The sequence below is a fragment of the Cokeromyces recurvatus genome (assembly GCF_025118155.1).
Source record: "Cokeromyces recurvatus strain NRRL 2243 chromosome Unknown BX663scaffold_23, whole genome shotgun sequence".
NCBI lineage: Eukaryota > Fungi > Mucoromycota > Mucoromycetes > Mucorales > Mucoraceae > Cokeromyces > Cokeromyces recurvatus.
In genome coordinates, this window is record NW_026251409.1 from 333143 (window position 1) to 360395 (window position 27253).

At 30.8% G+C, this 27253-nt stretch overlaps 11 protein-coding genes across 11 annotated transcripts; 4 read left to right on the forward strand and 7 right to left on the reverse strand.

The window, feature by feature from the left end:
* Positions 1-17: 17 nt before the first annotated feature.
* On the reverse strand, positions 18-1920 carry BX663DRAFT_517839 (uncharacterized protein). Its single transcript, XM_051528777.1, has 4 exons — positions 1492-1920; positions 1280-1341; positions 997-1227; positions 18-899 (listed from the first exon to the last, which is right to left on the reverse strand). Exons 1-4 carry the CDS (start codon positions 1722-1724, stop codon positions 175-177), a joined length of 1251 nt encoding a protein of 416 aa, XP_051380483.1. The 5' UTR covers positions 1725-1920; the 3' UTR covers positions 18-174.
* Positions 1921-4323: 2403 nt separating this feature from the next.
* On the forward strand, positions 4324-5326 carry BX663DRAFT_439283 (uncharacterized protein; the record flags this gene model as incomplete). Its single annotated transcript, XM_051523326.1, has 3 exons — positions 4324-4490; positions 4576-4724; positions 4806-5326. The coding sequence occupies 3 exons, from the start codon at positions 4324-4326 to the stop codon at positions 5324-5326; spliced, it is 837 nt and encodes a 278-aa protein (XP_051380484.1).
* Positions 5327-6109: 783 nt separating this feature from the next.
* BX663DRAFT_439375 (uncharacterized protein) lies at positions 6110-6844 on the reverse strand (the record flags this gene model as incomplete). The annotated part of the gene is made up of 4 exons (XM_051523332.1): positions 6110-6270; positions 6354-6429; positions 6570-6729; positions 6792-6844. The coding sequence occupies 4 exons, from the start codon at positions 6842-6844 to the stop codon at positions 6110-6112; spliced, it is 450 nt and encodes a 149-aa protein (XP_051380485.1).
* BX663DRAFT_158731 (uncharacterized protein) lies at positions 6608-7740 on the reverse strand. Its single transcript, XM_051521632.1, has 5 exons — positions 7468-7740; positions 7364-7406; positions 7171-7293; positions 6965-7103; positions 6608-6867 (listed from the first exon to the last, which is right to left on the reverse strand). The coding sequence occupies exons 1-5, from the start codon at positions 7631-7633 to the stop codon at positions 6862-6864; spliced, it is 477 nt and encodes a 158-aa protein (XP_051380486.1). The 5' UTR covers positions 7634-7740; the 3' UTR covers positions 6608-6861.
* A 2021-nt stretch (positions 7741-9761) lies between these two features.
* On the forward strand, positions 9762-12076 carry BX663DRAFT_458717 (ABC1 family-domain-containing protein). The gene is made up of 5 exons (XM_051523906.1): positions 9762-10507; positions 10575-10813; positions 10897-11002; positions 11067-11604; positions 11691-12076. The coding sequence occupies exons 1-5, from the start codon at positions 9813-9815 to the stop codon at positions 11739-11741; spliced, it is 1629 nt and encodes a 542-aa protein (XP_051380487.1). The 5' UTR covers positions 9762-9812; the 3' UTR covers positions 11742-12076.
* Positions 12077-12163: 87 nt separating this feature from the next.
* Positions 12164-13666, forward strand: BX663DRAFT_517864 (translation elongation factor EF-1 alpha; the record flags this gene model as incomplete). Its single annotated transcript, XM_051528778.1, has 2 exons — positions 12164-13545; positions 13646-13666. A coding segment is annotated over one exon (1378 nt), but the record flags the coding sequence as incomplete, so codon positions are not given.
* A 736-nt stretch (positions 13667-14402) lies between these two features.
* BX663DRAFT_439281 (uncharacterized protein) lies at positions 14403-21903 on the forward strand (the record flags this gene model as incomplete). The annotated part of the gene is made up of 8 exons (XM_051523325.1): positions 14403-14521; positions 14578-14954; positions 15034-15437; positions 15516-16349; positions 16542-16566; positions 16665-20237; positions 20328-21586; positions 21664-21903. 8 exons carry the CDS (start codon positions 14403-14405, stop codon positions 21901-21903), a joined length of 6831 nt encoding a protein of 2276 aa, XP_051380489.1.
* Positions 21904-21976: 73 nt separating this feature from the next.
* BX663DRAFT_517868 (uncharacterized protein) lies at positions 21977-22894 on the reverse strand. Its single transcript, XM_051528779.1, has one exon. The coding sequence runs from the start codon at positions 22865-22867 to the stop codon at positions 22250-22252; it is 618 nt and encodes a 205-aa protein (XP_051380490.1). The 5' UTR covers positions 22868-22894; the 3' UTR covers positions 21977-22249.
* A 27-nt stretch (positions 22895-22921) lies between these two features.
* On the reverse strand, positions 22922-23995 carry BX663DRAFT_517869 (uncharacterized protein). The gene is made up of 2 exons (XM_051528780.1): positions 23050-23995; positions 22922-22983 (listed from the first exon to the last, which is right to left on the reverse strand). The coding sequence occupies exon 1, from the start codon at positions 23646-23648 to the stop codon at positions 23106-23108; it is 543 nt and encodes a 180-aa protein (XP_051380491.1). The 5' UTR covers positions 23649-23995; the 3' UTR covers positions 22922-22983; positions 23050-23105.
* A 678-nt stretch (positions 23996-24673) lies between these two features.
* Positions 24674-26435, reverse strand: BX663DRAFT_458728 (uncharacterized protein). The gene is made up of 5 exons (XM_051523908.1): positions 26181-26435; positions 25428-26076; positions 25186-25349; positions 25010-25100; positions 24674-24958 (listed from the first exon to the last, which is right to left on the reverse strand). Exons 1-5 carry the CDS (start codon positions 26332-26334, stop codon positions 24904-24906), a joined length of 1113 nt encoding a protein of 370 aa, XP_051380492.1. The 5' UTR covers positions 26335-26435; the 3' UTR covers positions 24674-24903.
* Positions 26436-26861: 426 nt separating this feature from the next.
* BX663DRAFT_419708 (uncharacterized protein) lies at positions 26862-27020 on the reverse strand (the record flags this gene model as incomplete). The annotated part of the gene is made up of 1 exon (XM_051522391.1): positions 26862-27020. A coding segment is annotated over one exon (159 nt), but the record flags the coding sequence as incomplete, so codon positions are not given.
* Positions 27021-27253: the final 233 nt, after the last annotated feature.

Here is a 27253-nt window from a genome sequence, read left to right on the forward strand (position 1 = left end):
AATAAATTAACCGTCCCGTCAAAATTATGGAATTTTGTAAAATACTATATTACACTTTTTTTTTCCTTTTATTACGTATAAATAGATATTTATGTAAAGACTACTATATTAAATCAAAGACTTCTTTTCCCCTATTTGTTGTATGTAATATAAGTGGTATTATTGATGATTTGTTTACTGAGAAATATGAAGAGAGTGATTGTAGGTCCAAGCGCCAGAATCTAAATGATGTTTAGAATCAATATGCTTCTTTAATTCACCATTCTTTTGTTGATATGCATCACCCTTAGAAGCATCGATGTCCTTTTGAAAGGTAAATAATTTTGGTTGCCAACTTTCCTTCTTTTCTTCACGTTCTTTACGTACTGAACGTTGCCATTCTTCAATCTTTGATTTTTCAGCATTTGCAATTTTATAATTCTTTTCTTGAAGGGCCTTTGTAACTGGGCCCCAAACTCGATGTGTTTCATATTCACCTTGTTCTTCAATTGGTACTGTCTTACGTTCTGCCATGGGTTCTGCTTCAGCATCAAATAAAAGTTCCTTTTTAGAATCCTTTTCATTGCTACCTGCCTTTGAATAATAAGACTGATGACTCCAACGACCCGATAAAGTATAACACAATTTGTTCCCTGAATAAAGTGAACCTTTAATATGATTGTATTCACCTCCAAACCATGGCTTTGGAACAAATTCAATGATCGCTTTTGTATTATTTGAACCAATAATTGTACATGATCCACCTAACTCAATATAAGCACCACCTGTTAATACACCCCGAATTAAAAGATCGGGGAAATCAATCATGTACTGTTCATCAAAATTCTTGAGATATAATACAGCTCTGCCAACTTGTTCAACCTTGATAGAAGTACCTTTAAACTTTGACTTTTGTCCACCTAAGAGAAAAGTTAGCATCAACGACAACGACAACAGCACACACACACACATAAAATAGAGGCATATCTATATAAATATGTATATATTTCAACTTACTGTGTCCATTTAAAGAAACACCCGCCTTTTCATCTTCAAGATAGAAAGCAGAAATTGGGGGATGATGACATACTTGTTCACAAACGCATTTAGCGTCACCCATTTCACAGAAGAATTGTTCACCCAAAATAGGATTATAAGGTTTCTTTTCATATTTACCACCTGTACAACGAGAAGCATAACTACCCCATAAAGTAGAAATAAACCAACGACAAATAGCCAAAAGACGTTCTATATAGATATATTATTAGTGTATATTATATATCATTTTTTTTTTTTTTACCTTCTGAATTTTTAGCATCATTAATAGCAGTAAAAGTTGAAGGATGATCACCCCAATATGTACTAAAATGCAGCTTATAATTAATACTCATCACACACACACACACACACACACATACATATAAATATATGTATATGTCTATTTTATTTTATTTTTTTTTGGGGAAGAATCACTTGATACATATATATGTATTTATAGTAAAATGTACTTACCCATATTCTAATAAAGATAGTCCATTTAAAAAAAAGGCAGGACAAGTTAAGGAAGAAAGGTCACCAGTAAAGCTAATAACGGTTTTCAAAAACTCTTTAAACTCTTTAAATTGTCCTTTATCCGAAGATTCCAAGTTTTTCATTGAGAGTTTATCAACGTCACTAGTATTAGGTGTTTCGTCGTCTGATGCTTTACTCTTATTAATCTTGTTATTACTAAAACCTAATGCCATTATATGTGTATTCTATCTATTTGTATGTATCTTTATATATATATAACTATATCTATATATATACGTGTATGTGTATGTGTATGAATATGTGTATATGTGTATGCGTATGTGTCTATTTATATATATAAATGTATATATATATGTATATTTGTATTTTTCTTTCTTTCTTTTTTTACAAATAAAAAAAAAAGAAAAAGAACAGAAATAGGAAAGAAAGAAAAAAAAAGCTGTATACTGAACAACTGTTTCTTATCGTGTAACAACAATGATGATAAAAAAACAATTGGATATTGAGTTTAAAATTAGTTGCTATGACAAGGTTTTTTTTGGTTTTTTTTTTTTTTTTTTGTTTTTAGATTTTACATCAAAAAAAAAAAAAAAAAAAAAAAAACTTATTGTGTTAAAATAAAGATAATAAATAGAATTAAAAAATTTAAATGTTTTTATTATAATAGCCGCCTCCGTCTTTGTTGTTATTGTCTGTATAATAAACAAACAATAAAAAAAAAAAATCGGACATAAATACAGAAAAAAAATAAACATTGCCTTATGACTGTCTTTTAACCTTTTTTTTTTGTTTTACGTAATAATATTAAAAGCTAATATTATAAGCTAATTTAGTCTAAATGGTATTATTAAAGTAGGAGTAGTAGTCATGCTTCCTTTTCCTTTATAAATACATCTTTTTGTTTTTATTCAATAGAAGATTTGACGACAACAACAACAACAACATGGTTCACTTTTTTTTTTTTTTTTTTTTTTTTAAAAAAAAATTCATTTTCCGCTTGACACGTTTTATGAATAAAATAACAATGAAAAACAAAAGAAGAGGGTTATTAGAGAAGTGTAATAAATTTAATTAGTCTAGACTTCTCTTTTAGCAATTAAAAAGTTTTTATTTATTTGTACTTTATGGAAAGAAAAAAATAGTAGTTGTCTAAAATGGCTTTTCATTCTTTGCATATATTTTCAAACAAACCATATTATACCGTTTTATCTATTCTTTACAGTCAGTCAATATCATCATCTTCTTTGCAGCCCCTAATAATACAAGCATATATTTCTTGTTTCTTCTTAAACTGCCAAGCTAGATATTTGACCATGTTTCTTTAATAGGTTTCAAGCATGCTAAATGCGATTGGGAAGGAAGAGAAGGTTAGATATACTTGTAGCTTTGAGAAGGAATCAACTTCTCTACATTCCAAAAGACTTGTAAAAGTAGGCATGTTATTCATAATGAGATACGATCCATTTACTCTCTTGGTGATCAAAGATACAGTTCAAAAAATAATAATAATAATAATAATAATAATATAATACTGTGATGCAATTGTTTACAAACGTGTATAATATCAAGATACTTACTATATTCTCATTCAGTGTAAAAGTGCCTTTTTGTTTACAAGTGACGGTTGTGGAAAAAAAAATTATTTTATAGATTCTTTTGTAGATTCTATCCTAGTAATGAGTTATCAACTATTAGATTCTTTTCTTTTCTTTTCCCCCTTTGTCAGCCATGATAAGTTGAATAATAAACGCCTTTTTTTTTTCTTCTTTTTATTGGATTGCTATTTGTATAATAAATTGATACTTATTCAATGGTCAAGAATCTATTCTACTGAACTAACGTTCTCGACTATAAGATATTAAAGGTAGTAAAGATGCGTGTATTTTACTATTGAACTCTAATATATCTTTCTTTTGATCTAATACATTAGACGGAATAGAAGCAATCTAGTTACTGCTTATATAGTATTATTATATCAATATCTATGTTTATATGTGATAATCCTTTTGTTGCATGTCATGTCCATTTTATTCTATTTAGGGTTTTACATAGAATAGATTACTTATTTACCCGGCTATTTCTATCTCACCCATTTTGTTTGAGTTTTTATAAATGAATTGCATATAATGACTAGTACACTTTCTAGAGATAAAATGAGCATTTCTTTATGATTATTAGAACCAAAGCTTTATTTTTTTGTTTTTAACACTTGCTGTAGAGTCTTGAGATCCATTAATGTAACATATCTTGTAGGGATTGTTCTTAAGAACGTGTGCAATATCATCACCCTAGTGGGAAGTGTAGTTACAATAGCTTGTGTGTGTCTCTTCTTAATTACTCTCCGGTTGGTGGGGTTTCAAGTGGATGCCATCCATTTTCAAGAAACTTCATATTTATTACCTTGTGGCTCACATAAAAAAAATCATCTCTGTCTTGCTCCAATCCTCAATAATTAGCAAGTTTCTATTTATTATTTCTCGATACTTGACCTTGGATTATCTTTTTTGAATGAAAGCCTTTGACCGCTTTCCATAAAGTTTCTGATACTGGCATCCTTCTTCGAACCAATATTTTCAAATTCCTCAGGAAATGAAGCATCCGTATATCACTGACTCGAGTTTAATTGAGAGGGGAAAAAAATCATCCATTGGCGTTACAGCTATTGAGTATTTTCAATTGACTATTTTTTTTTTTTTTTTTTTTTTTTTTAATAAAAATATTTTCTCACTTATTTGGAAAATATATTATTTATACGGTTTGTGATAAGCTGTCATTTTAAGAAGAAAAAAAAAATTCATCCACATACAATACATGTCTCTAAATCAGTTTTATATTGAATTGCCAAAGATTGAACTACATGCTCATATTAATGGTAGTTTAAGTCCTACTACCCTGTATAAATTAGTTGAAAGAAAGAAAATAGATAAACCTGAATTAGCTAATTTTAAAATTCCTGAATCCCTCGAAAATATTGATGAGTAAAAGTATATTCTTATTTTTTATATAGATCATCAAAATGACTGATTTTTTTTTTTTTTTTTTGTTTTTCCCTTGGAAATCTAGTTTCTTTCCATTATTTCATTTCATTTATCAACTTACTGACGATGAAGAAAGTGTTCGGATGGCAACACGTGATATTATTTATGAGTTTGCGAGAGATGGTGTAAAATATTTAGAGTTAAGAACAACACCAAGAAAGAATGATGAAACAGGTATTACAACATAAATAAATCAATAAAAAATGACCATAGCAACAACTTCGTTATTCATCTATTATTATGCTAAATGATAAGGCATGACAAAGAAATCCTATATTGCTGCAGTTTTATCTGCAATCCAGGAAACACAAAAAGAAAAGGAGATTGACATTATTGTTAAACTTATTCTATCCATTGATCGTCGAAACGATTTAAAGGAAGCAGAAGAGGTCGTAGATTTAGCTGTTGCTTTCAGGGACACAAATAACATTGTAGGTATTGATCTTTGTGGTGATGTAAGAGCAGGGCTTTTTGAAAATTTGAAACCTGCCTTTAAGAGAGCTAAAGAAAAGTATGGTTTTCCTATCACTTTACATTTTAATGAAGTACAAGAAAACTTGATGGAGGCGCCCTCTTTATTATCAATTCAACCAGATCGCTTAGGTCATGCAACAATACTAAATGATTATTGTCGAAGGATGATATATGACCAAAATATCCCTATTGAAATCTGTATGACATCTAATATCTTATGTAAGACGGTCCCTAATTATGAGGTACATCACCTTAAAGAACTCTTCTATGATAATCATCCATTTATTATATGTGTAAAGTGACTTTATTATTATTATTATTATTGTAAATAACTAATCTCTATCAATTTATTTCTAGACTGATGATAAAGGTGTCTTCTTTTCAGACTCCTCAAATGAATATAGATTAGCCGGTGAAGCATTTAAATTAACTCGTGAAGAGCTATTTAGAATTTCATATCGTTCTATTGATGCTATCTTTGCTAGTAACGATATTAAAAACCAGTTAAAGGCAAAATGGATTAAATGGAAAGAAGAGCATGAGGATTATTTTGTTTTATAACAATAAATAAATAAATTAATCAAATTTTTGTTCTAAAGGACGAATATAATGTTTTGGATATTCTACAGTTAATATATATATATGATGTGTATCTAATTCAATTCTTCCTGTATTAAGGTCGAAACGTGTAGGTATATGATGAGCACGTCGATCAAGAGAGACATGGTAACCTCGCTCCGATAATACATCCATAACTATGGCAGCAAAATGATTATTTCCCATTAAAGCTTCCTCACTTTTTTTTTTTTTTTTTTTTTTTTTTTTTAAAAAAAATAATAATAATATGTTAATATAAATACATGCATACTATCATGATTATACTTACGTTCTTATATTAACATGTCCACAAATAGAATGACGATGAACTTGAGGCATAACATTACTATCGATAAAATGAATAGCCTTTTTTAACATAGCTGGTTCAATATCTTGATAATGTTCTAAGCGGCTGATTAAATCCTATAAATAAATATTTATATATATATATATATGCTCTGTTAGAGAGGATACTATACACAGGTATATTAGTTTACTTGACGAGCATGAATTCCAATCTGTGATGCAACAGGAATATGAGAAATTGAATCATAAGTCTCTGAATCTAATTCTAGTGAAGATTGATATTCAAACTCTTTTAATATAATCTGTAACACATTTCTAATAGTATCTGTTGCATTGATCAGGTCTATTATCGTCATTATTAATAATAGTAATAATAATAAAAAAAACTTGAATTTATATGATCGCTATGAATAGTTAATACTTTACGAAAAGGAAACATTTTGGATAGTTTTAAGAGTGAACCATAATGTGCTTTAAATATCGCATATCTTTCACGAATTAACTTTTTTCACATAAGAAGCTTCATTAGTAAATGAACATAATAATAATACTATACTCCTTTTTTTTTTTTTTTTTTTTTTTTTTTTTTTTTTTTTTTTTTTTTTTTTTTTTTTTTTTTTTTTTTTTTTTTTACTTACTTACATTTTCATCGTTATCTGTTACACGCTCAGGCCAAATTTCACCTTGCCCAGTTTTCTTTACATTCATGTTATGTTCACGAATCATTTTACCTCTTGCTATTTGTCTTTGAACTGAAATCTCTTCATCAACATAAAGTACACAAATACGAAATACAGGTCGACTAAATAGAGATAATAAGTTTAACATTAATTTACTATATAAATATGTATATATATATATTACGGAAATTGATCCTTTTTGTCTGTGTTCCAGAACTCGCGTCTCAGTTCTGTCATACGATCATATAATAATTTCAATGCTTCAACCTGTATATCAGTACGAGGAAATCCATCTACAAGAACACCTACAGTTGGATCAGAGCAATTTAGCATAGCATGTAAAAGTAACTCAATCACGTATCGATCAGATATCATTTGACCTTGATTTATTAACTCTTTACATTCAGGTGTTTGAAGTAATTGGGAGACGGTAATAGGAGAGTTAGTAATACCACGTGCACGTAATATAGAGTTGGTATGGGTGCCTTTTCCAGATCTATGTATATTTATTATTTAATTATGTTTGTTTGTTTATTTATTTATTACATGTATTCTATTATTACCCAGGTGCTCCCATTAAAAATATAAATTCTCTGGGTAAATGAATATTTTCTTTTCCATAGTGATTCTCGATATTTTTCCATGCTTGATTAAAGATTAATTTTGCATCCTTAATCTCTTCAGCTCTTATATGTTATAATAATCAATTATTAAATAAATAAATAATGCACATATATATATTTCATCTTTACATACCTTGTTGAATCATGACTTGCTATTGTACGAGACGAACTAGATGCTAAATTAAACCTTTATTTTTTTATGCCTTTTTTTTTCTTTCTTTCTTTCTATATGCTTACCTGTTGGTTCAGGTACTGCAGATAGTTTCCTCGGTAAAGATAGGGTTGTATAATAAGCTAAACTTTTATACTGACTAGCAAATATCTTTGAAGTAATTGGTTTATTGCAGTTATACGGTCTACGTAATAAGAGAGACAACATAATTCTACCTGTAATTGCTGGCATTTTTTTTTATACAAATAATGATAAAAAGAAAGAAAGAAAGGAAATAAATAGAAAACATGAACTTTTTTTTCCCTCTCTTTTATTATTTCTATGTAGACCCTAGTGACTCGAATTACACACATCATAGATCAAAAGAGAATGATATCATTAAGAATAAAGGGGAAGTTGGGAATAGGGAGGTTTCACTAATACTAAAAATAGAGCTAATGAATTTAAACAATTAATCACATTATTTTGTAAATGAACGATACTATAATAGATACAATATCTATATACATATACATATTTATTGAAGAAAGTACATGGAAGAATCTTTAGTTGAAGTATTAAATAGAAGTAAAAGTAGTATCCTTTTTTTTTATCACAAGTAACGAAGACTATGAAAAAGTAGCATAATTCACAGAATCAAAATAAAAAGAAAGAATGAACAAGTTTTGATAATTCTATTTTGTTTAGTTAATTGATGCAACTTATTTTTGCTGTCAACTTATATTTAAATTATTGAAGAAGAAAAAAAAACCTAGTAATTACTGTTTTAGTTGCTTCTTCTATTAAAGACTTTATTAATAAAGATCTGTAGTCATAAAAATAGTTTAAAAGCCATAAAAAAAAGGACTATAATGAGATGCAACAAAATTCATTTTTATCTTGCATTAGTAAATATAGAGGACAATTTACATAATTCTAATGTATTAAATATGATAGACCTTAAGGAAAAAAGAATCGGTTTCTTTTTCAAAATATATTTCGAATAGATGAGTTTAGAAAATTAACTACTAAGAAATATTACAGGATCTAAATATCGCAAAGGATAAAGGAGTATGCATTGGTCACTATAAGGCAAATTTATCAAGACAATATATAAATTCCAGTTATAGTCTTTAGGAATAAAGATACTGTAAAGTTTAAGAGTGTAAGAATAGAAACCACTAATATACTGTAAAGAACATGATTGGACAGATAAGGGTAGGTAGAATATGAGGATTTGATTGTTCATGGCTTTGAAACTTACAAAGTAATAAATTAGTATTGATCTCTTAACCTCAATACAATATGTTTACTTTTATATATAAAACACAGTTAGTGTCTATGTTTTGAAAGAAGTTTTATACCTGCAATAATAGGCTGTTATGATGTTTTAACATACCAAAGCTGTAAGGTGCTGTAGCAACGTGATTGCGAAATATATTTATCCATTATTCAATGAGATACTAACTAGTTGCCATCAGATTTTCTTCATTCCCTTGTTAGAAATAATAATATGCCTATCTCGAACATGGCGTGTTTTTTGTTCTTTTTTTTTTTCTAATGAAAAGTTTGAAGTTTTTGCATGCAAATATGTCTATGAATTATCTTGCTTCTTTTCAAATTTGTATCTAATTGATATATACACATATATAAAGCTTTCTAACCAGTCTTGAGTTCATCCGAAAACAACGTATTATTCTTTTTCGGGGAGGGGTTTTTTTTTCTACCTTTGACCCTAAAGAGAGTGTTTAACATATTATGCCCAATTCAAGTTGTTTTTTTTTTAAAAAAAAAAAAAAAAAGATTGTTTAAACGTGTTATGCTCATCATTATTTAATTTAATCTTGCTGCTGCATAAATGACTTTAGACTCAGCCCATATAAATAAAAAATAAAAAAAATAGATACTGGAAATATTATAGCCATTACTGTAACATTTATCAGAGTAGCATCATTAAACTAATAACAATAATAATAAAAGAATATGTAGCAGCCTGTTAACCTTTTACTAGTGTTTACAACTCACTATAGAATAAGTTCTATTTTATACAAAAGACTCTATTTTGTCGTATGCGTAGTATGTTTATATATAAATAAAAATGATAATTGTACTCTACTTTCATTTTGTCAAGTTGTCTTAGTAGCAAATAAAAGAGAAATATTATATTTAAATACAGACATTCTAAACAAAGTAATATGCAAGATTCATTAGAAACTATTTTTTCCACACTTAATATAGACGGTTAAAAAAAAAATTGTTTATCAAGATCTAAGCAGTCTTTGCTAGATGAAGGAGAAAAAAAAAATAGATATTTAACTTTAAATAGTAATGAAAAAAGGGTGACGTTATTATTATTTTACTAGTGTTAAAAATTCCTATTTGATTCGTTTTATAATTATTATCCCTTCAATACGTTATTGTACTTCATGAAATGTCTTTTTTTACAAGACGGTTGTTACACTCAACGCCAATACGACTAGCATTAGGGACCAGCTTAATTGGTACAGGCATCTTCACATATGATTATAATACAGAAGCACAAGTTTTAACAAGAAACGTAAGAACGTTTTACAATGGTATTGCATTAGCCATTGATTATAAAGTAAACTTTCAACCTGGACATACAAAAGAAGAAGCAATGAAAATTGAACAAATACATGAGCGAACTGCAAATCGTGTTTTCGATGTTTTTGAACGTAACGCTGGATTGTACATTAAAGTTGGACAAGTGATAGGTACGCAAGCAGCTGTTTTACCCTCAGCCTATCAACGAAGAGCGGTACAACTATTCGATTCAGCTCCTGCAGTTCCATTCGAATCGGTTGAACGCGTATTCATGGAAGATTTTAATGGACTTCATCCAAATGAAGTATTTGCTGAATTTGACACGATACCCGTTGCTTCTGCATCCATTGCTCAAGTCCATAAAGCAAAATTAAAAAATGGCGATCTTGTAGCTGTCAAGATTCAAAAACCTGCAATTCGAAAACAAATGGATTGGGATTTAGCTGCTTTTCGCCTTTTACTTAAACTATACGAACATATTTTTGATTTACCTTTGTCTTGGTCAAGTGACTATATTGAAGAGCACATGAGAATGGAGGCCAATTTCAAAATTGAAGCAAAGTAAAGTTTATCTTTCTCCCTCTCCCTCTATTTATTTTATATATTGATTAAGATTAAATAATTATAGCAATGCAAAGAAAGCATGGAAGCATTTACAAGAAGAGAAAGCACTAAAAGATAGAGTTTATGTACCAAAAGTGTATGATGAATATAGTTCTGAAAGAGTACTAGTATGTGAATGGATAGACGGTATTCAATTAACAGATATAAAAGTTCTTAAAGAAAATGGCATTGATTATACAACAGCCATGAAAACAGCAATAGAAGTATTTGCAAGTCAAATATTTCGTAGTGGATTTGTGCATGGTATATAAATATCACGAATAAATATATGCATATATATATAAAGAAAATGATTCTGGATACTTAATATAAATTATATTATTTAGGTGATCCTCATCCTGGTAATGTATTAGTACGAAAAAATCCAAATAATAAGAACCAAATTCAGGTTGTGTTGATTGATCATGGACTTTATATTCAGGAAGCAGAAAAGTAAGTTTTTTTTTTTTAAAAAAAAAAAGACAACGAAAAAAAGTATTACTCACAAATAAATTAGATTCCGTTTAGAGTATTGCCAATTATGGGAGGCATTATTCATGTTGGATATACCAAGGATGTCAGAGATATGTAAGGAATGGGGTATACATGATGCTACGATGTTTGCAACAATCACGCTACAACGACCCTTTTCTGGTAAAAAAGCAGTTCATATAGACCAGAAAGTTGATTTAAACGAAATGTATGAATTACAGACGCATATGAAGGAACGGATAAAAAACTTTTTATATGATCAAGCGTTATTCCCGAGAGAATTGATTTTTATTTCGAGAAATATGAATATTGTTAGAGCAAATAATAAAGCAGTTGGTAGCCCAATTAACAGAATCAATATTATGGCTCGTTGGGCTGTTTTAGGTCTATCAAAAAAGAAAGGATCTTGGCTTAGTTGGAGATCCGTTGTGTTTGAGTGTACATTATTCTTAATGAGTGTAGGATTCTGGTTAGTTAGACTTAAAAATGCTGCAAATAAATTACTTTTTGATAAAAAATCTCGAGGTTTAGAAGATATTTTAGACGAAAGAATGAGAGATGAGGTATAGCTTATAATGGAAATGAATAAGAAGGATTTCTTAGCTAATTACTATTTTTTTTTTTTTAATTTTTTAATAACACTTACTAGATGTTTAGACAATTTGGTGTTAAAGTAGATCCAGCTGTATTCGATGGCTAAATCCTTTAAAAGTTAGAATAAAGAAATATATATTTTTAATGACTAATAACAAGCTTATTTTAATTAAATGATTCATTTGGCAAATTTATGTATTATCAAATGAGAATATATTCATAACTTTGGTTTGCTTTTTTTATTTTTTCTTTTCCCTTTAACGAAATTGCATAAAATAAATTGCTCCGGCCCGCATACTAATTTTTTCTGCGTCTAAACGTGACGATGATAGAAGCGGAATTGGAATAGTGACTCCTTTTATCATGGAATTTTTTTCTGACCTTTTAAATATTTTCTAGAGTTCAGAACATATTGTGTTCCCTCCCTAACTTCTATCCACTAAAGGTAATGTATAGATTTAAAGACGATATTCATCCATCCATCCATCCATCGAGTTGTGCTAAACAACCATTTATATAGTTTATCAAAATGGGTAAAGAGAAGACTCACGTTAACGTTGTCGTTATTGGTCACGTCGATTCTGGTAAGTCCACCACCACTGGTCACTTGATTTACAAGTGTGGTGGTATTGATAAGCGTACCATTGAAAAGTTCGAGAAGGAAGCTGCTGAACTCGGTAAGGGTTCCTTCAAGTACGCTTGGGTTCTTGATAAGCTTAAGGCCGAACGTGAACGTGGTATCACCATTGATATTGCTCTCTGGAAGTTCGAAACCCCCAAGTACCACGTCACCGTTATTGATGCTCCTGGTCATCGTGATTTCATCAAGAACATGATTACTGGTACCTCTCAAGCCGATTGTGCTATCCTTATCATTGCTGGTGGTACTGGTGAATTCGAAGCCGGTATTTCCAAGGATGGTCAAACCCGTGAACACGCTCTTCTTGCCTTCACCTTGGGTGTCCGTCAATTGATTGTTGCTATCAACAAGATGGATACCACCAAGTGGTCCGAAGCTCGTTACAACGAAATCGTTAAGGAAGTCTCCAACTTCATCAAGAAGATCGGTTTCAACCCCAAGTCTGTTCCTTTCGTCCCCATCTCTGGCTGGCACGGTGATAACATGTTGGATGAATCCACCAACATGCCCTGGTTCAAGGGATGGACCAAGGAAACCAAGGCTGGTTCCAAGACTGGTAAGACTCTTCTCGAAGCTATCGATGCTATTGATCCCCCTACCCGTCCCGTCGATAAGCCTCTCCGTCTTCCCCTTCAAGATGTCTACAAGATCGGTGGTATTGGTACAGTCCCCGTCGGTCGTGTCGAAACTGGTGTTATCAAGGCTGGTATGGTCGTCACTTTCGCTCCTTCTGCCGTCACCACTGAAGTTAAGTCCGTCGAAATGCACCACGAAACCCTCGCTGAAGGTCTTCCCGGTGACAACGTTGGTTTCAACGTTAAGAACGTTTCTGTCAAGGATATCCGTCGTGGTAACGTCTGTTCCGACTCCAAGAACGATCCCGCTAAGGAATCTGCCTCTTTCACCGCTCAAGTCATTATCTTGAACCACCCTGGTCAAATCTCTGCTGGTTATGCTCCAGTTCTTGACTGTCACACTGCTCACATTGCTTGTAAGTTCGCCGAATTGATTGAAAAGATCGATCGTCGTAGCGGTAAGAAGCTCGAAGATGCTCCCAAGTTCGTCAAGTCTGGTGACTCTGCTATCGTCAAGATGGTTCCTTCCAAGCCCATGTGTGTTGAAGCTTACACTGAATATCCTCCTCTTGGTCGTTTCGCTGTCCGTGATATGCGTCAAACCGTTGCTGTTGGTGTCATCAAGTCCGTTGAAAAGGTTGACCGTGCCGGTAAGGTTACCAAGGCTGCTGCCAAGGCTTCCAAGAAATAAATTTCTTCAACTTGAAAATTGAATAAAATAAATAAAAAAATTATAATCATGGATTATTTTTTTGTTAAAATATTTGAAAGTTTATTTTTTTTATACCAATATGCAAGTATACTAAAAAAAAAAAACTTGTATGCTTATCGGATTTTATCTTTACATTAATAAGGAGATTTTCAAACGCTATTTTGATATTCCAATTGTAACTAAAAAGTATATTCTTAATGACTCAAATAATAAACGGTTTATAAGTACTTTATCAAGTTGATGTCCTTAATATGAAACTATGCTTCAAGATAGTGAGCATTGAGTAATGTTCTTTATTCTATTCCATGTTATAACATCGATTAATGTAACAGCCCACTAAAATTAAAATTAAGCAATATAACATTTTTGTGATTAACGATAAATAATTTGAACTTGAGATAGTTTCACTGCACACAAAAGAATAATAAATACATATTAATAATAGCAAGATGTTCATTTTATGAATAAGGAACTTTATTTTTTTTTTTTTTTTTATATACATATTTGTGTGTATAATTCTTTAACTAGGAAACAATTGTATTATTTTTAATATTATTAGTATAAAAAAAAAATAATAATGCTTCTGCCTGAAGATTATTTGGTATGTATCGGATAAATCAAGATAATTTTTTTTTTTTTTTTGTTTTTGTTTTAAACATGTCGGGTTTGCAAGTTATTTTCAGGGAAAACACAGTTTCACTATTGCTATTGTCTTATAGCATATTTATTACATTATCAAGATTTTTTATTTCACTAATTTCTTCAGTTTTTTTTTTTTTTTTCCTGCCATTTTTTTTTTTTTTTTTTTTGTCATAATTGAAATTATACATGACAATATAAATGAAAACGTTTTTCAATTCAACTAATCTAGAATCAGTAATCAAAGTTACCGGTTACCATTTTGAAGAACCTACAATATTAGAAGGCGTCGATAATGTAGTTATCGCTCATGGTATTAGGTAAATACTATATTTTTTCATGTTACAGAAAAATTTAATAATAATCCTATTTGTAGAAACAGAGATAAATTGCCAGTGATAGCTAAATTGTCACACCAACCATTACAATTAGAAAGAGAATATCATATTGTACAACGTTTATATAAACAATCATCGTCTAAAGAGCTTTTATGTAAGCCCTTAGACAAGGCAACTTGTACAAACAATGATATGATTGCATTTATTTATGAAGATTGTTTGGATAACTGCTTAACTCACTATTTCCAACCAAACTATACCATAACTGATTTACATAACCAACAGCCCTATATTGCTTTAAATGATTCAACAAATATGACTACGAATATTGTAAAGCCATACATTTCTTTAAAAAAGTTTTTAGAGTTTGCAATCCAGTGTTGTAATTGTTTAGAAATGATACATAAACATCAAAGTAAGTTTTTTTTTTGTTAATAATGTATTATTCATGATTACTCATATATATATTTATGTATATGTGTGTATATTTTTAGTTATTCATGGTGAAATTAAACTAAATAGTTTTTTATGGCCAAAGAATGGTTCAGTAAAAATTTGGAATTTTGGTTCAGGCTCTCATAGTCTTGAACAAAGTTTAACTTCAGAAGGTTGGAGAAAGGCAGTACAACGTAATGGAGCTAATAGTTTATTACAAAGATTAACTTATGTCAGCCCTGAGCAAACGGGTAGAACATCATTTCAGCCTGATCATCGTACTGATCTTTATAGTCTCGGTATTACGTTTTTTGTTGCTTTAACTCAAACATTACCTTTTGCTCATAACAGCCCTATGGAAATTGTACATAATGTTTTAAATAAGAAGTTACCCTTTGTTCATGAAGTGCGTCCAGAAACACCTGTAGCTATTTCAATGATTATTGAAAAATTAACTAATAAGGTAAGGTATATATGTATATGTATATATATATATTAAATTCATATACACATATATATATATATTTATGAATTATTCAAGTCACCAGATGAAAGATATACAAGTGCTCATGGTTTAAGAGAAGATTTAAAAGAATGCTTAAAGCAACTTGAAAGTAATACAGCTACAATTTCACCTTTTCCCTTGGGCAAATATGATATTGCTAGTATTTTTACTTTACCCAATAATGGATGCTTTGGACGAACAAAAGAATTAAATTTAATTAATGCCATTATAAGAAGGACAGCTTATATGTGCGGATTTAATATCAGAAGATATAGAGCAAATTCAGATGGTACTACACCAACAGCAGCTGCTATTTTTACTCCATTCAAACTCACAACAGAAGAACAATCACCTTCTTATAAACGTGTTAACAATAGAAATGAAGCAGTTAATGGTCAAAAAAGTACGAATAAAGTACATCATAATCGAAAGAGACCAACTGAGATTATAGCTATCTATGGTAATACAGGTGTTGGAAAATCAACATTGATTAGAAATATTCAACAGTTTGCTCGAGAATATGGCTATATTGCTGTAGCCAAATTTGATACAAGACAGCCGACGCCTTATGGTTGTATTTTAAGATGTCTATCTATCTTTTTAAAAAATATCTTAACTGAGCCTACAACAGAAATTGAGCGTTTTCGAAAGATGCTCAAAAATCAGTTAGGTGTTGAAACAATTGTTCAATTACCTACTCTTTTGGTTGATAACGTACCCGAATTAGCATCTTTTTTGGATCAACCATTATTACAAAGAGCTGCAAATAGTAGTAATTCTTCTTCAACTACAGGCTGTGAATGGGATATGGAAGGTGGTGAGATTAAGTTAAGATTTCATTCTGCCTTTATTGAAATTTTTCAAGTGATGGTCAATTTTAAATTCGTAACATTGGTAAGTAATTATCTATTATTTAATATGTAAATTTTTCTGTATTTTTCTGTATTTTTCTGTGTGTGTATTTTTTTTTTTTTTTTTTTTTTTTTTTTTTTTTTTTTTTTTTTTTTTTTTTACCAAATATTAATTTATATCACGTCATTTTTTTTAAAAAATAATTTAAAGTTTTTGGAAGATCTACATCAAGCAGGTAAATGAACAAAAATAGTAAAATTACCCATAATAATCTTTATATATATATTTTTAAGAAAAAATCTGTATTACTCTAATACTATTTTTATTTTGTAGATGAAGCATCTATTGAGTTATTAAATTCTCTTATCTCATCAAAGCTTGATTTTCTTATTATTTTAACTTATAGAGACAATGAAGTATCTAATTTAATTACAAAACTTTTATCTAATGAAGATGCAGTCATAAGCTACGTTAAAATTGAAAATTTAGACCAAACAGCTCTTATGGAGCTTGTTCGAGCCACTATGCATCGACATGAAGAAATAGATATCGCTCTATTAGCTCCTCTTATTGAGTTTATTTATAAAAGAACTCATGGAAATCCCTTTTACGCTTGTCAACTGCTCATGACATTAGAAAAGAAAAATTTAATTTATTTTACTTGGGAAAAGAGACGCTGGGAATATAATTTACAAGAGATCGATAAAGCACTTTTATCGGAAATGAAAGAAGATACAAATGGGGATATGAGTATAGAATTTTTAGTTCGTCGATTAAAGGAATTACCAAGAGATGGTAGAAACTTTTTAAAATGGGCATCATTTATCGGAAACAGTTTTAATTATGAAACTGTTAGGAACTTAATGATGGAACATGAAGGTATTGATGAAGATGATGAAGACGAATATTATTCCGAGGAAGATGTCAGTGAGTCTGAAGAGCGATTCGGGAAGCAAATCATTGTATCATCTGCAGACACCACCTCTACCTATTCTGCCACTCATAATAGTGGTAAACGTAAATATGATGCTATTAACGGTCTTCAATCAGCCTTACAACAGGGCTATATTCAAACCGTAAATAATGATGAATTTCGATTTACACATGACCGATATTCACAGGCAGCCATGATGTTAGCTTCCCCCGAAAAGCAAGATTTACTACATTTAAAAATTGCTGTTCATTTCATGAGAAAAGAAAAGGTCGACAAGTTTTGGGTAGCGGATCATGTAAAAGCCGCTATGCATCTTATAAAAGGGGAAGATGTTAAAACACCCTATCGTAAGGTACTTTTACAGGCAGGAGACAAAGCTTTCGACTCAGGTGCACATAAATTGGCCTTTAGTTATTATTCAGCAGCTTGTCAGTTATTGTCTACAAAGGAAGATCCTTGGAAAGATGGCGATGATTCAAATTATGTAGAGACACTTCACTTATATACACGTCTTGCTGAAATTAGTTGGTTTATGGATTATGATTTAACCCGTGGTTATCTTGATGCAATTTTACATCATGCGCAATCTGCTATTGATCGTGCAGCAGCATATCGTGTACAACATCGTTATCGTTGGTCCTCTTTAGGTAGCCACAAGAGCTCTTCTATCCTATTAGAATGCCTGCGTGAATTAGGTGTAAAAGACATCGATATAAATCTTGACAAGAAACAATTAATGCAACTTTATACTACTACACGTCAAGAAGTTCTTAATGTAGGCATGGAAAATATTTTAAAATTACCGGTTTGTGATAGCCGTTTGATTCGTACTCGATTCTCTATTATGGAAGAATTTTGTCTTTGGGCTTACTGGACAAATGATATGCGGGCTATGCTTTCTGTTGGTTCACGCTTTGTAATAAAGACTTTAAAGAACGGTACAACACCTACGACTGGTGTAGGTTTTGTATTCTTTGGTATTGCTGTTATGAAATTATTCAAGGCATATAAATTTGGTGAGCAAATTGGCGAGATAGGTGTTGCACTTTGCAATAATTATGGTGGAAATTCTGAATCAGGTCGTGCTCGTTACCTTTATTCTGCTTTCCTAAGTGTATGGAAATATCCATACCACAAATCGATTCCGATGACTCGTTTAGCTATGAAGCAAGGTTTATTAGGTGGTGATCGTATATATGCTACATTAGCACATTTATATACAATCAGTGGTAGCTTCTTTATTGGCGAGAATATGGCTGATGTATTACGTGATGCTAAAATGTGTCTAGAGGAGAGTGATAACCATAGGATGAATTCTAGCATGATCATATATATAACCACCATTATTCGTGCTATCTCGGCGATACAAGGGAAAATAACGTTGACAGATGAAGCACTGATTTTTGACGATAAAGAATTCCAAGAAGCGAGCTTCATCAAAAATATAGAAACACAGCAATTGGATGTAGGTTTTCTTTTATATTTTTATTATGCAATGAAATCAATAGTTCTGGGGCTTTATCAGTTTGATTCTGCAACGATCCAACTTAGTTCTCAATATCTACATATGGCAGATTCTTTACCTTCAGCTCGTTATACACATTTAATGTTTTTCTTCAGATGTATTAGTCTTATTCGAGTTATCAGAAATAAAAAGGCAAATCAGAAAGATTTAGAAGAAGAAATGGAAAGTTGTCGTACTCGTCTAGTTGAATGGGCAGAGCATGCTCATTCCTTAAATATCCAATTACATGTCACTTGTATAGACGCTGAAATTGCAGACTTAAATGGCAACCAGCTTGAGGCTCAAAGATTATACGACCTTGCTATTCGAAAAGCTAAACAAGGCAAATGGAATATTGAAATGGCTCTTTTCCACGAGCTTGCAGGAGATTTCTATCTTCGACATGATCTTTCTTCTATCGCACTTGTTCTGATTGAAAAATCAATTTCTGCTTATCAACATATGGGTGTTTATGGAAAAGTTACCCAAATACAGCTACGATATAAGGCATTGCTAAAGGAAGGTCTTTCTTTTGTTCATGCAAAGGAAATCAGTGTACAAACTAAGGCTTATCAACCCTCTGTTAAACGTGAATCAATTGGTGACTTGGGCGTACCTAGGTCTAGCTCAACCGACATGTTTGATAATTATGATAAAAATGTTAGTGATAAAAATTCGAGTCCTGAAGAAACTTTATTATCGTTAGATGTAGTTGATTTAGCCTCCATTCTTAAGAGTTCACAAGTTATATCAAGTGAAATGAATTTTGAGCTTTTAATGAAACAAATGCTTGGTATTATTTTAGAAAATTCAGGTGCTGAATCAGGTGTTATCATTATTCGAGAAAATGCTTCGTTTTTGATCGTTGCTGTTGGTTCACAAACAGACGGTTGTGAAATTTTCACAAAACCAAAGTTGCTATCTGAAGAAGCGGATTCTATTATCACCCGTATCTCTCAGTATGTGATTCATTCTCAAGAATCCTTATTTATCGTAGATGCACAGCAAGATTCAAGGTTTTCTGATTGTACTACATTAGCCAAATCATGTATCTGTACACCTATTATTCATAAGACTGCTATTGTAGGTTGTATATACATTGAAGGGGCTGTAGGTTCTCTAACGTCTCGTCATGTGACCGTAATGCGTTTATTGTCTCAACAAATTGGTATCTCGATAACAAATGCTTTATTATTTAAGAGTGTTCAAACAGTAACTCTTGCAAACGTTCGAATGATCGAAAACCAAAAAGCAGCCTTAGAAGAGGCTCGAAGAAGTAAGGAGGCAGCAGTACATGCCATGAAATTAAAAGCAGACTTTTTGGCAAATATGTCTCATGAATTGCGTACTCCATTTTCTGGTTTTTATGGCATGATATCACTTTTGTCAGAAACAGCGTTAGATGCTGAACAGCAAGATATCGTACATACGGCAAAGGAAAGCTGTGAAATGTTATTAAAGATTATTGGTAAAAATAGCTAGATGAACTAGTTATCTTTTTGTTATTATTATTTTCTTTTGTACCAAAATATTTACTTACGAATTGAATTAATTATAGATGATTTATTAAATTTCTCAAAGTTAGAAGCAGGCAAAGTAGCATTAGACTTGGGGCTGTTAAATGTAGAGGAAGTAATTGTAGATACTATTGAAATCTTAAGTTCATTAGCTGCTCGTAAAGGATTAGAATTAGCTTATATTGTTGATTCCAATGTTCCAGACACTGTTGTTGCGGATTCCTCTCGTTTGCGTCAAATTTTGACCAATTTACTTGGAAATGCTATTAAATTCACTCATCATGGTGGTGTTGTTATAAAATGCCATCTAGTTACTGATGATACTGAGACAGCAAGTAGGGATGACTTTATTCGTTTAAAGTTTGAAGTCATTGACACTGGCATCGGTATTCATCCTGGACAACAGCAACAATTATTTGAACCCTTTTCACAAGTGGATGGCAGTACAACACGTATGTATGGTGGTACAGGTCTTGGTTTATCTATTTGTTTGCAGCTTGTTCGTTTGATGAGAGGCCAGATTGGGGTTGAATCAGAGCCCGAAAAGGGATCCAACTTTTGGTTTACAATTGTGGTTAACAAAGAAAAAGAAGAGAGTAATCCAAACACGAATTATGTATCAAAAACATCTGCTCTTCGATTTGCTTTACGTGATCAGACTATTTTATTGGCCACACACAGTGATCTGAATGCTAAGATGTTCCGTACTTTACTAGCTGACTTTAAGGTAAAGCGTACGGCAGATGTACATCAAGCAGTTACTATAGCCCTTCAAGAGCATCATCCTATTTTAATCTTGGATATTCCTCCTAAGCCTAGTAACTTTATAGCTCCTCAGCTTCAAAGTGTTGATGATGATCCAGAATGTGAATTACATATTATCTTATTATATACACCATCCACTGAAGGTCATAAACTAGCTGCGGAAGCTACTAATTCTGCTTCAGATCGACGTGGTCGTTTAGTAAAAATGGCAAAACCTATACGTAGAGCAAAGCTTTTATGCATGTTAGAACAAGTTCTTGGACAAAAGCGTGACTCACCTTTACCAAGATTACCTATGCCTCTCGGAAATCGTATGATTGATTATTTTGAGAAAAATGAGCTCTCTTGGTATGCTGATAAGCATGTTTTAATTGCTGAAGATAACATGGTAGCTCAAAAATTACTTCGAAAACAACTGGAAAAAATGGGATTTATTGTTGAATGCGCAAATAATGGTGAAGAAGCAGTTAATCTTTGGAGAGAAAAGCCTCTAAACTATTTTTATATCGGTTTCTTTGATCATCATATGCCAAAGGTATATATAAATATATATATATATATAGAAAATATGATAATTACTTATATTGATACCATATAAATATATTTGTATAGTGCGATGGGGTTGAAGCTACAAAACGTATTCGTGCTTATGAGGCAGGAAAAGAGAGTCGATTACCAATTGTAGCATTAACTGCGGATATTCAAGCATCAGCCAAAGAGATATGTGTAGAAGCAGGCATGGATGGATATCTAACAAAACCATTGATACCAAAAGAATTAGCAGCAACTTTACGACAGTTAAATCCAGTCATTCAAAAACATTATGAAGGCTCTACTTCATCTTCTGTATAATATTTGTATTTCGTATATAATTTAAATAATACTACTGATGTGCAATCCTTATTATTATTATTATTATTAATTTAGACTATAGATTATTTAACTAATATATTTTTTTTAATAAAAATGCATTAATTCCTTATTATACATGCATGCAGAGTTTTGGATAAATTTATTATACAAGTATGAAGTACAAATAAACATAATGCTATGTTAATAATACATGTAGATTAATAAAAACTAACAATTAACATATAAGATATTTACAAATCAATAGAAAAGAAGAAGAAAAGAGAGGTGAGGTAAAGTTAGTTCTATAATATATATGTGTATATAAAAAGAAAAGAAAAAGAGTCGATTAAATCTGATCTGGAAGTTCTACAGTGTCTGGAATATAACTATTAATCATTTTATTTGTCGCTGGCGATGTTGTAGTTGATTCTATTTTTCTCTTTTTAATTCTTTCTGAAGGTAATACACCGCCATAAAAGCGTGTGCTTGTATCAAGACATTTGCATCTCCAAATGATATGTTCCTTTGACCATAATTCTTTTAATGTTAACGTTGTATTATCTAGATCATCTTTTGAAGATGAATTAATTGTTATTAAAGATTCCACATAATAAAAAGCAATTGCAGCTTTTTCATAATCATAATTTTTGCGCACATAATATTCTTCTAGTTTCTTCCAATGTTGTTTTGTCCATTTAACTCCATTATCGACATTAATATCACTAGCAAAGGTATCAGATCGTAAAAATGATTCTGTTAGTTTATTTGGAGAGTGCTCAATAGTGGGACTAGAATGCTTTCTTTTTAAAGGTGTGCTAATTGCAGAATCAGTGTTCATTATTTCAGTTGCTTTGAAATTATTTTGAGATGATGATGACTCTGAAGATGGACTTTTATATTTTGGACTTAAGTCAGACTTCTGCAAATTATTGTAGGGTTGAAAAGGGGATTTTTCAGTCTTCATATAATATTGTTTGATCAAACTAAGAAATGAGAAAAAAGAGTTTTTTTTTTTTTTTTTTCTAATGTGACTTTTTCAATATTTGTCATACAATTTATTATATTAACTTATGCACAAAGCTATTTAATGATTATGTTAATTTATTTCATTTATGCATTGAATAATATGTACGAATACATAAAGACCTTTCCCCTTTATTATTATTATTATTACTTATTAACTCCTCTCTTTATTGTCGTTATTATGATTCACTTTCTTGTTGGTGCTCAATACTTTGGTAGTTATCATCAAAAGGATTTGATACATCTCCTAATGATGTTTGATGATTCAAAGGCTGTGTCACGCTTTGAATCCAATAGGACGGCATAGTATGATTAGGAGCAAAATTGAGTAAATTTGGATTATTAATTCGTCTTCCAAAATTGCTTGTATGTGCAAAATAAACAGGAACCCACATCGAAGGTATAGGAGCAGCATCTTGATGATACAAATCATTCACTGATGAACTATCGCTCTCTTCACGTAAATCTCGAATTTGAGTCACAATAGCTTGTTCATATTTTGGTGGTGATGCATATAAAGATAAATAAGCAGGAAGAGGCTCACGATTATTATGAATGGATGAAGTATCAGATGATATATTTGAAGAAAAAGAGGGTTGACCTGTATAAAGATATGCCTGATGAGGCTGGCGTAAAGTTGATAAGTCTGGTGATATAGAAGAAAAAGAAGGTGGAGCAGAATTAGGAATCGAAGAGAGTGAAGCATGATCGATAGATTCCATTTCTGACAGACCTTTTTTTCTCCATAATCTACCTTTTGCTATTCTTATATTTTGCTGCTTTGTAAATGGCCACCATCTATTTTTTATACATATTCGAAGTGTCCATAGTAATGCAATGCTTAATACAAGACAGCAAGCAGCTGTTAATGCAATTACAGCTGGATTATGAAAAGATGATTTGTCAGAATAATAACTTTGGCTATTGTTATGTTCTATTCCTGATCTATTATTTTCACTATGAGAATTACTATTATTGCTCTGTAAATTATTATTATTTGATGGCTGCTGCTGCTGCTGTTGTTGTTGTTGTTGTTGTGGTGGTGGTGGTGGTAGTGGTTCAGATATTGGAGGTGGTGCACCATCGCTTGCTATTAACATACAAGTCGATGGATTACATGTCAGATTGTGCCATGCATACATTACAGAAGGATTTGAATTTTTACGATACTGATAGCATTCTGTACTTGTTGCACAATAACCTATTTATATTATTCCTTTTAGACTTTTTGTTTCAAGTATACACGATAACAATAAAGTCTATTTTACTTCCATCTTCATCATTTTCACTTGATAAACAATAATCATACCAATTATACAAGTTATTTATACCAAACTGAGTTGCATTACAATTAATACTGTTGCTATTAACAGTTTTACTTAAAATACAGGAACTTTCAATACACATAGCGCAGTATTTACAAATCCCATTTTGATCACATCGTTGGCCTGAAATAAATGCACAATCATCATCATCATCATTATCGTCCATAGTATCGGCTTCATCTAAGGCAGAATCTATTTGTTGATATGTAGGTAAAATTATATTAAATATTAACACAGAAAATATTAAAATTTTCAATAAATACTGCATTATTTCTTAAAAAAAAAAAAGAAAAGAAAAGAAAAAGACTAGTTCTTTTTTATTTTATTTTATGTATTTATGATCTACAAAAATTTTATACAGAACGATTCTGATTTATTTGCAGGATAAAGTTCTGCTAAAATGACATATAAGTCAGTATTATATTTAACTGAAGAATAAAGTTTTCAGAGAAGTTAATTATTAAAAAGGAAAAAAAAAAAGTCTGTTACAAGCAAACTGCAAATAAGAAAAAAAAATTAGAAGAGCAAAATACAATACAAAAGAGAAACGAGAAATTGGCAATTGTTAATAATCAAAAGGAGTTAAAGGGAGGGAGAAGAAGACATACAAAAATAAAATTTCAGGAGATTTAAAGGAGACAAATGTATAAGGTTAGAAAGTATATATTTTCTCCATGGCTTGACGTTGAAGTATGCCATGTTGAAATCTATTAAAACCATTTAAAAAGGAGAGTATTGCAATAAGTTAATAAGCTTACTTTTTTAATGATTCATTTTCTTTTAAAAGTCTTTCTACTTCTGATAATAATTCATTTTGCATTTCCTTTAAATGCTGTAATTGCTGTACAGCTATAATATTAAAACAAACAAATTAGTTATATGAATGTATACATTTAATAATAGTAACAATAAAAGAAAAAAAAAGATAACATACTTCTTGTTAACAAAGCAGCTTTACTCATTTTCTTGTTATTACATCCTGGTAAATGTTTTCTTAATTCATCAAATCCATCCTTAATTTGCGCACGTCTTTTTTGTTCTGACTGAATATGAATTTGACGACGAATTTCAGCACTAGAATAGTTTATGATATGTTGACTATATGAGGATAAAAAGAAAAAAAAACGTTAGAAATTATATATTTGTATACATTTTTAACTTTTGCCCCTAATTTACTCATTCAAAATTTTATCTTCTTCATCAAAACCTTCTTCATAATAATTACCGTCGCTTGTTGTATTCATTTTCTTTTTCTTATATTGGAGATTATCATGATAAACTTGTTGTTTTTGTTGAGAATATCGTGTACGTTTGTTACAACGTTTAGATTCCATCTTTTTTTCATACGTTTCTTTAGAATACTCTAAAAACTCAGTATGATAGAACTCTACAGGAACTGCATTGGCACGATTGATAATATCCTTAACTCGAGCAGTTGTAGAACCATCCAATCTAGGACTGCTAATGCTACTTTCAAACATAGCAGTACTAGTAGCAACTGCTTTATCAATATTCTGAGGAGAGGAAGAGGATATTAAAGGAGTAGTAATTAAGTTGTTATTGATAGATTGTGGAGTTATGACACTGTCAGTACCAGATACAAATCCTACATTATTACTATTGTTATTATTGACAGTAGTAATTGAATTTGAAGTTGATGGTGGAGGGGTAGTAGAAGATGAAGAAAAAGATGGTGATGGTTCAGGACTATTTGGGTTTCTTTGGATTGCGATTGTAGAAGATTCATTAAAATGTTCCATATTACGATATTGATAATCAGGTATAGAAGAAGGAAGCCCTACTAGCATTGATGAAAAAGCATAAGCTATATAATTTGAATATAATATTAATACTGGATTCTCCTTAATAGTGTTCAATCACAATATTTCGCGTAACCAACTTATTCTAAAACACATTAAATATATTTACCTGAATATGGTGCATACTGTTGTTGTTCATAAGATGTATTTGAAGGTAATTCTTCATTTGTATTTGACTTTTGAATCAAACGAGGGTTAATATTAATCATCATAGTTTCATAATGATTTTTTGTTGAGTTAGGTAAAATAGTTTCTTTACTCATATAAAGGACTAGTTTGGATGGTAATAAAAAATATTTAAAGGAAGGTAAAGTATAAAGGAAAGTAAAATAAATCAAATAGAAAATATATTCGTATTCTTGACAAAAAGTAATAAAAGGAAAAAAGAAAAGGTATACAAAAAGAAAAAAGATTTTCATAATTTATAAAAACAGGGACACAAAAGAGACAGCAGAATCCAAAATAAGATTGTTTGTCGTTTTTTTTAATCTAAAAGAAAAAAAAAAGCAATTTTGGGGACCCCCTCGGAAATTAAATATTACAAGAATAGCTAATTTTTTAAGGCACCAACTAAAAAAAAAAAAAGACTTTTTTATACAGCCATAGTACATCTTTCTTGGTATAATTTGACGTTTTTTTTTTTTTCCTGCGTGTTTAAAGAAAAATTTTATTAAAATGGCTAATAGGCACGTAGTTTGTATAATTACTAAAGTGCGCTAATTAGTTTGTTGGCTCTATTAAACGACCAATCAAGGTAAAAATGACAATATGACAGACGACTATAAGCTAACCAACAGAGACATTGGCTTTGATTGAATTGTATAATGGGCAACCGAAGGATAGAATCGATCATTGATGTCTTATGACAGTCAGACAAATATTTGGAATAACGAACAGCATATCTTTCATTCAAGTTGTCAAGAAGGAAAATGGAACAAATAATTTTGAAAAGATATATGTCAAAGACTTTCCGTAAAAGATATATATCGTTTCCAAAGAGGTATTTAGTAAAGATAACATCATTGTGAACGATTGTCAGAGTGTTGAGGAGAAGGCAATCGTCTTTCTCAGTTATGTATCTTCAGGAGGAGCAAGAGATCTAAAAATAAATCGATCTTACAGTATGCTTATACTTTTTTTTTTAACATAATAGAGAGTTTGGTAGAATGTAACATTGCTTTT

What these genes read in the sequence shown, in the direction of transcription:
- BX663DRAFT_517839 (XM_051528777.1), bottom strand. Translation starts at nt 1,724, where the DNA reads ATGGCATTAGGTTTTAGTAATAACAAGATTAATAAGAGTAAAGCATCA. An exon ending in TGATGCTAAAAATTCAGAAG is followed by an intron (nt 1,228 to 1,279) that starts GTAAAAAAAAAA and finishes ATATCTATATAG; the next exon opens with AACGTCTTTTGGCTATTTGT. An exon ending in TGTTTCTTTAAATGGACACA is followed by an intron (nt 900 to 996) that starts GTAAGTTGAAAT and finishes CTTTTCTCTTAG; the next exon opens with GTGGACAAAAGTCAAAGTTT.
- BX663DRAFT_158731 (XM_051521632.1), bottom strand. Translation starts at nt 7,633, where the DNA reads ATGCCAGCAATTACAGGTAGAATTATGTTGTCTCTCTTATTACGTAGA. An exon ending in GCAAGTCATGATTCAACAAG is followed by an intron (nt 7,294 to 7,363) that starts GTATGTAAAGAT and finishes ATAACATATAAG; the next exon opens with AGCTGAAGAGATTAAGGATG. An exon ending in TTTTTAATGGGAGCACCTGG is followed by an intron (nt 7,104 to 7,170) that starts GTAATAATAGAA and finishes AAATATACATAG; the next exon opens with ATCTGGAAAAGGCACCCATA.
- BX663DRAFT_458717 (XM_051523906.1), top strand. Translation starts at nt 9,813, where the DNA reads ATGTCTTTTTTTACAAGACGGTTGTTACACTCAACGCCAATACGACTA. An exon ending in TCGTAGTGGATTTGTGCATG is followed by an intron (nt 10,814 to 10,896) that starts GTATATAAATAT and finishes TATATTATTTAG; the next exon opens with GTGATCCTCATCCTGGTAAT. An exon ending in TATATTCAGGAAGCAGAAAA is followed by an intron (nt 11,003 to 11,066) that starts GTAAGTTTTTTT and finishes CAAATAAATTAG; the next exon opens with ATTCCGTTTAGAGTATTGCC.
- BX663DRAFT_517868 (XM_051528779.1), bottom strand. Translation starts at nt 22,867, where the DNA reads ATGAAGACTGAAAAATCCCCTTTTCAACCCTACAATAATTTGCAGAAG.
- BX663DRAFT_517869 (XM_051528780.1), bottom strand. Translation starts at nt 23,648, where the DNA reads ATGGAATCTATCGATCATGCTTCACTCTCTTCGATTCCTAATTCTGCT.
- BX663DRAFT_458728 (XM_051523908.1), bottom strand. Translation starts at nt 26,334, where the DNA reads ATGAGTAAAGAAACTATTTTACCTAACTCAACAAAAAATCATTATGAA. An exon ending in AGCTGCTTTGTTAACAAGAA is followed by an intron (nt 25,101 to 25,185) that starts GTATGTTATCTT and finishes TTAATATTATAG; the next exon opens with CTGTACAGCAATTACAGCAT. An exon ending in GAAAATGAATCATTAAAAAA is followed by an intron (nt 24,959 to 25,009) that starts GTAAGCTTATTA and finishes TGGTTTTAATAG; the next exon opens with ATTTCAACATGGCATACTTC.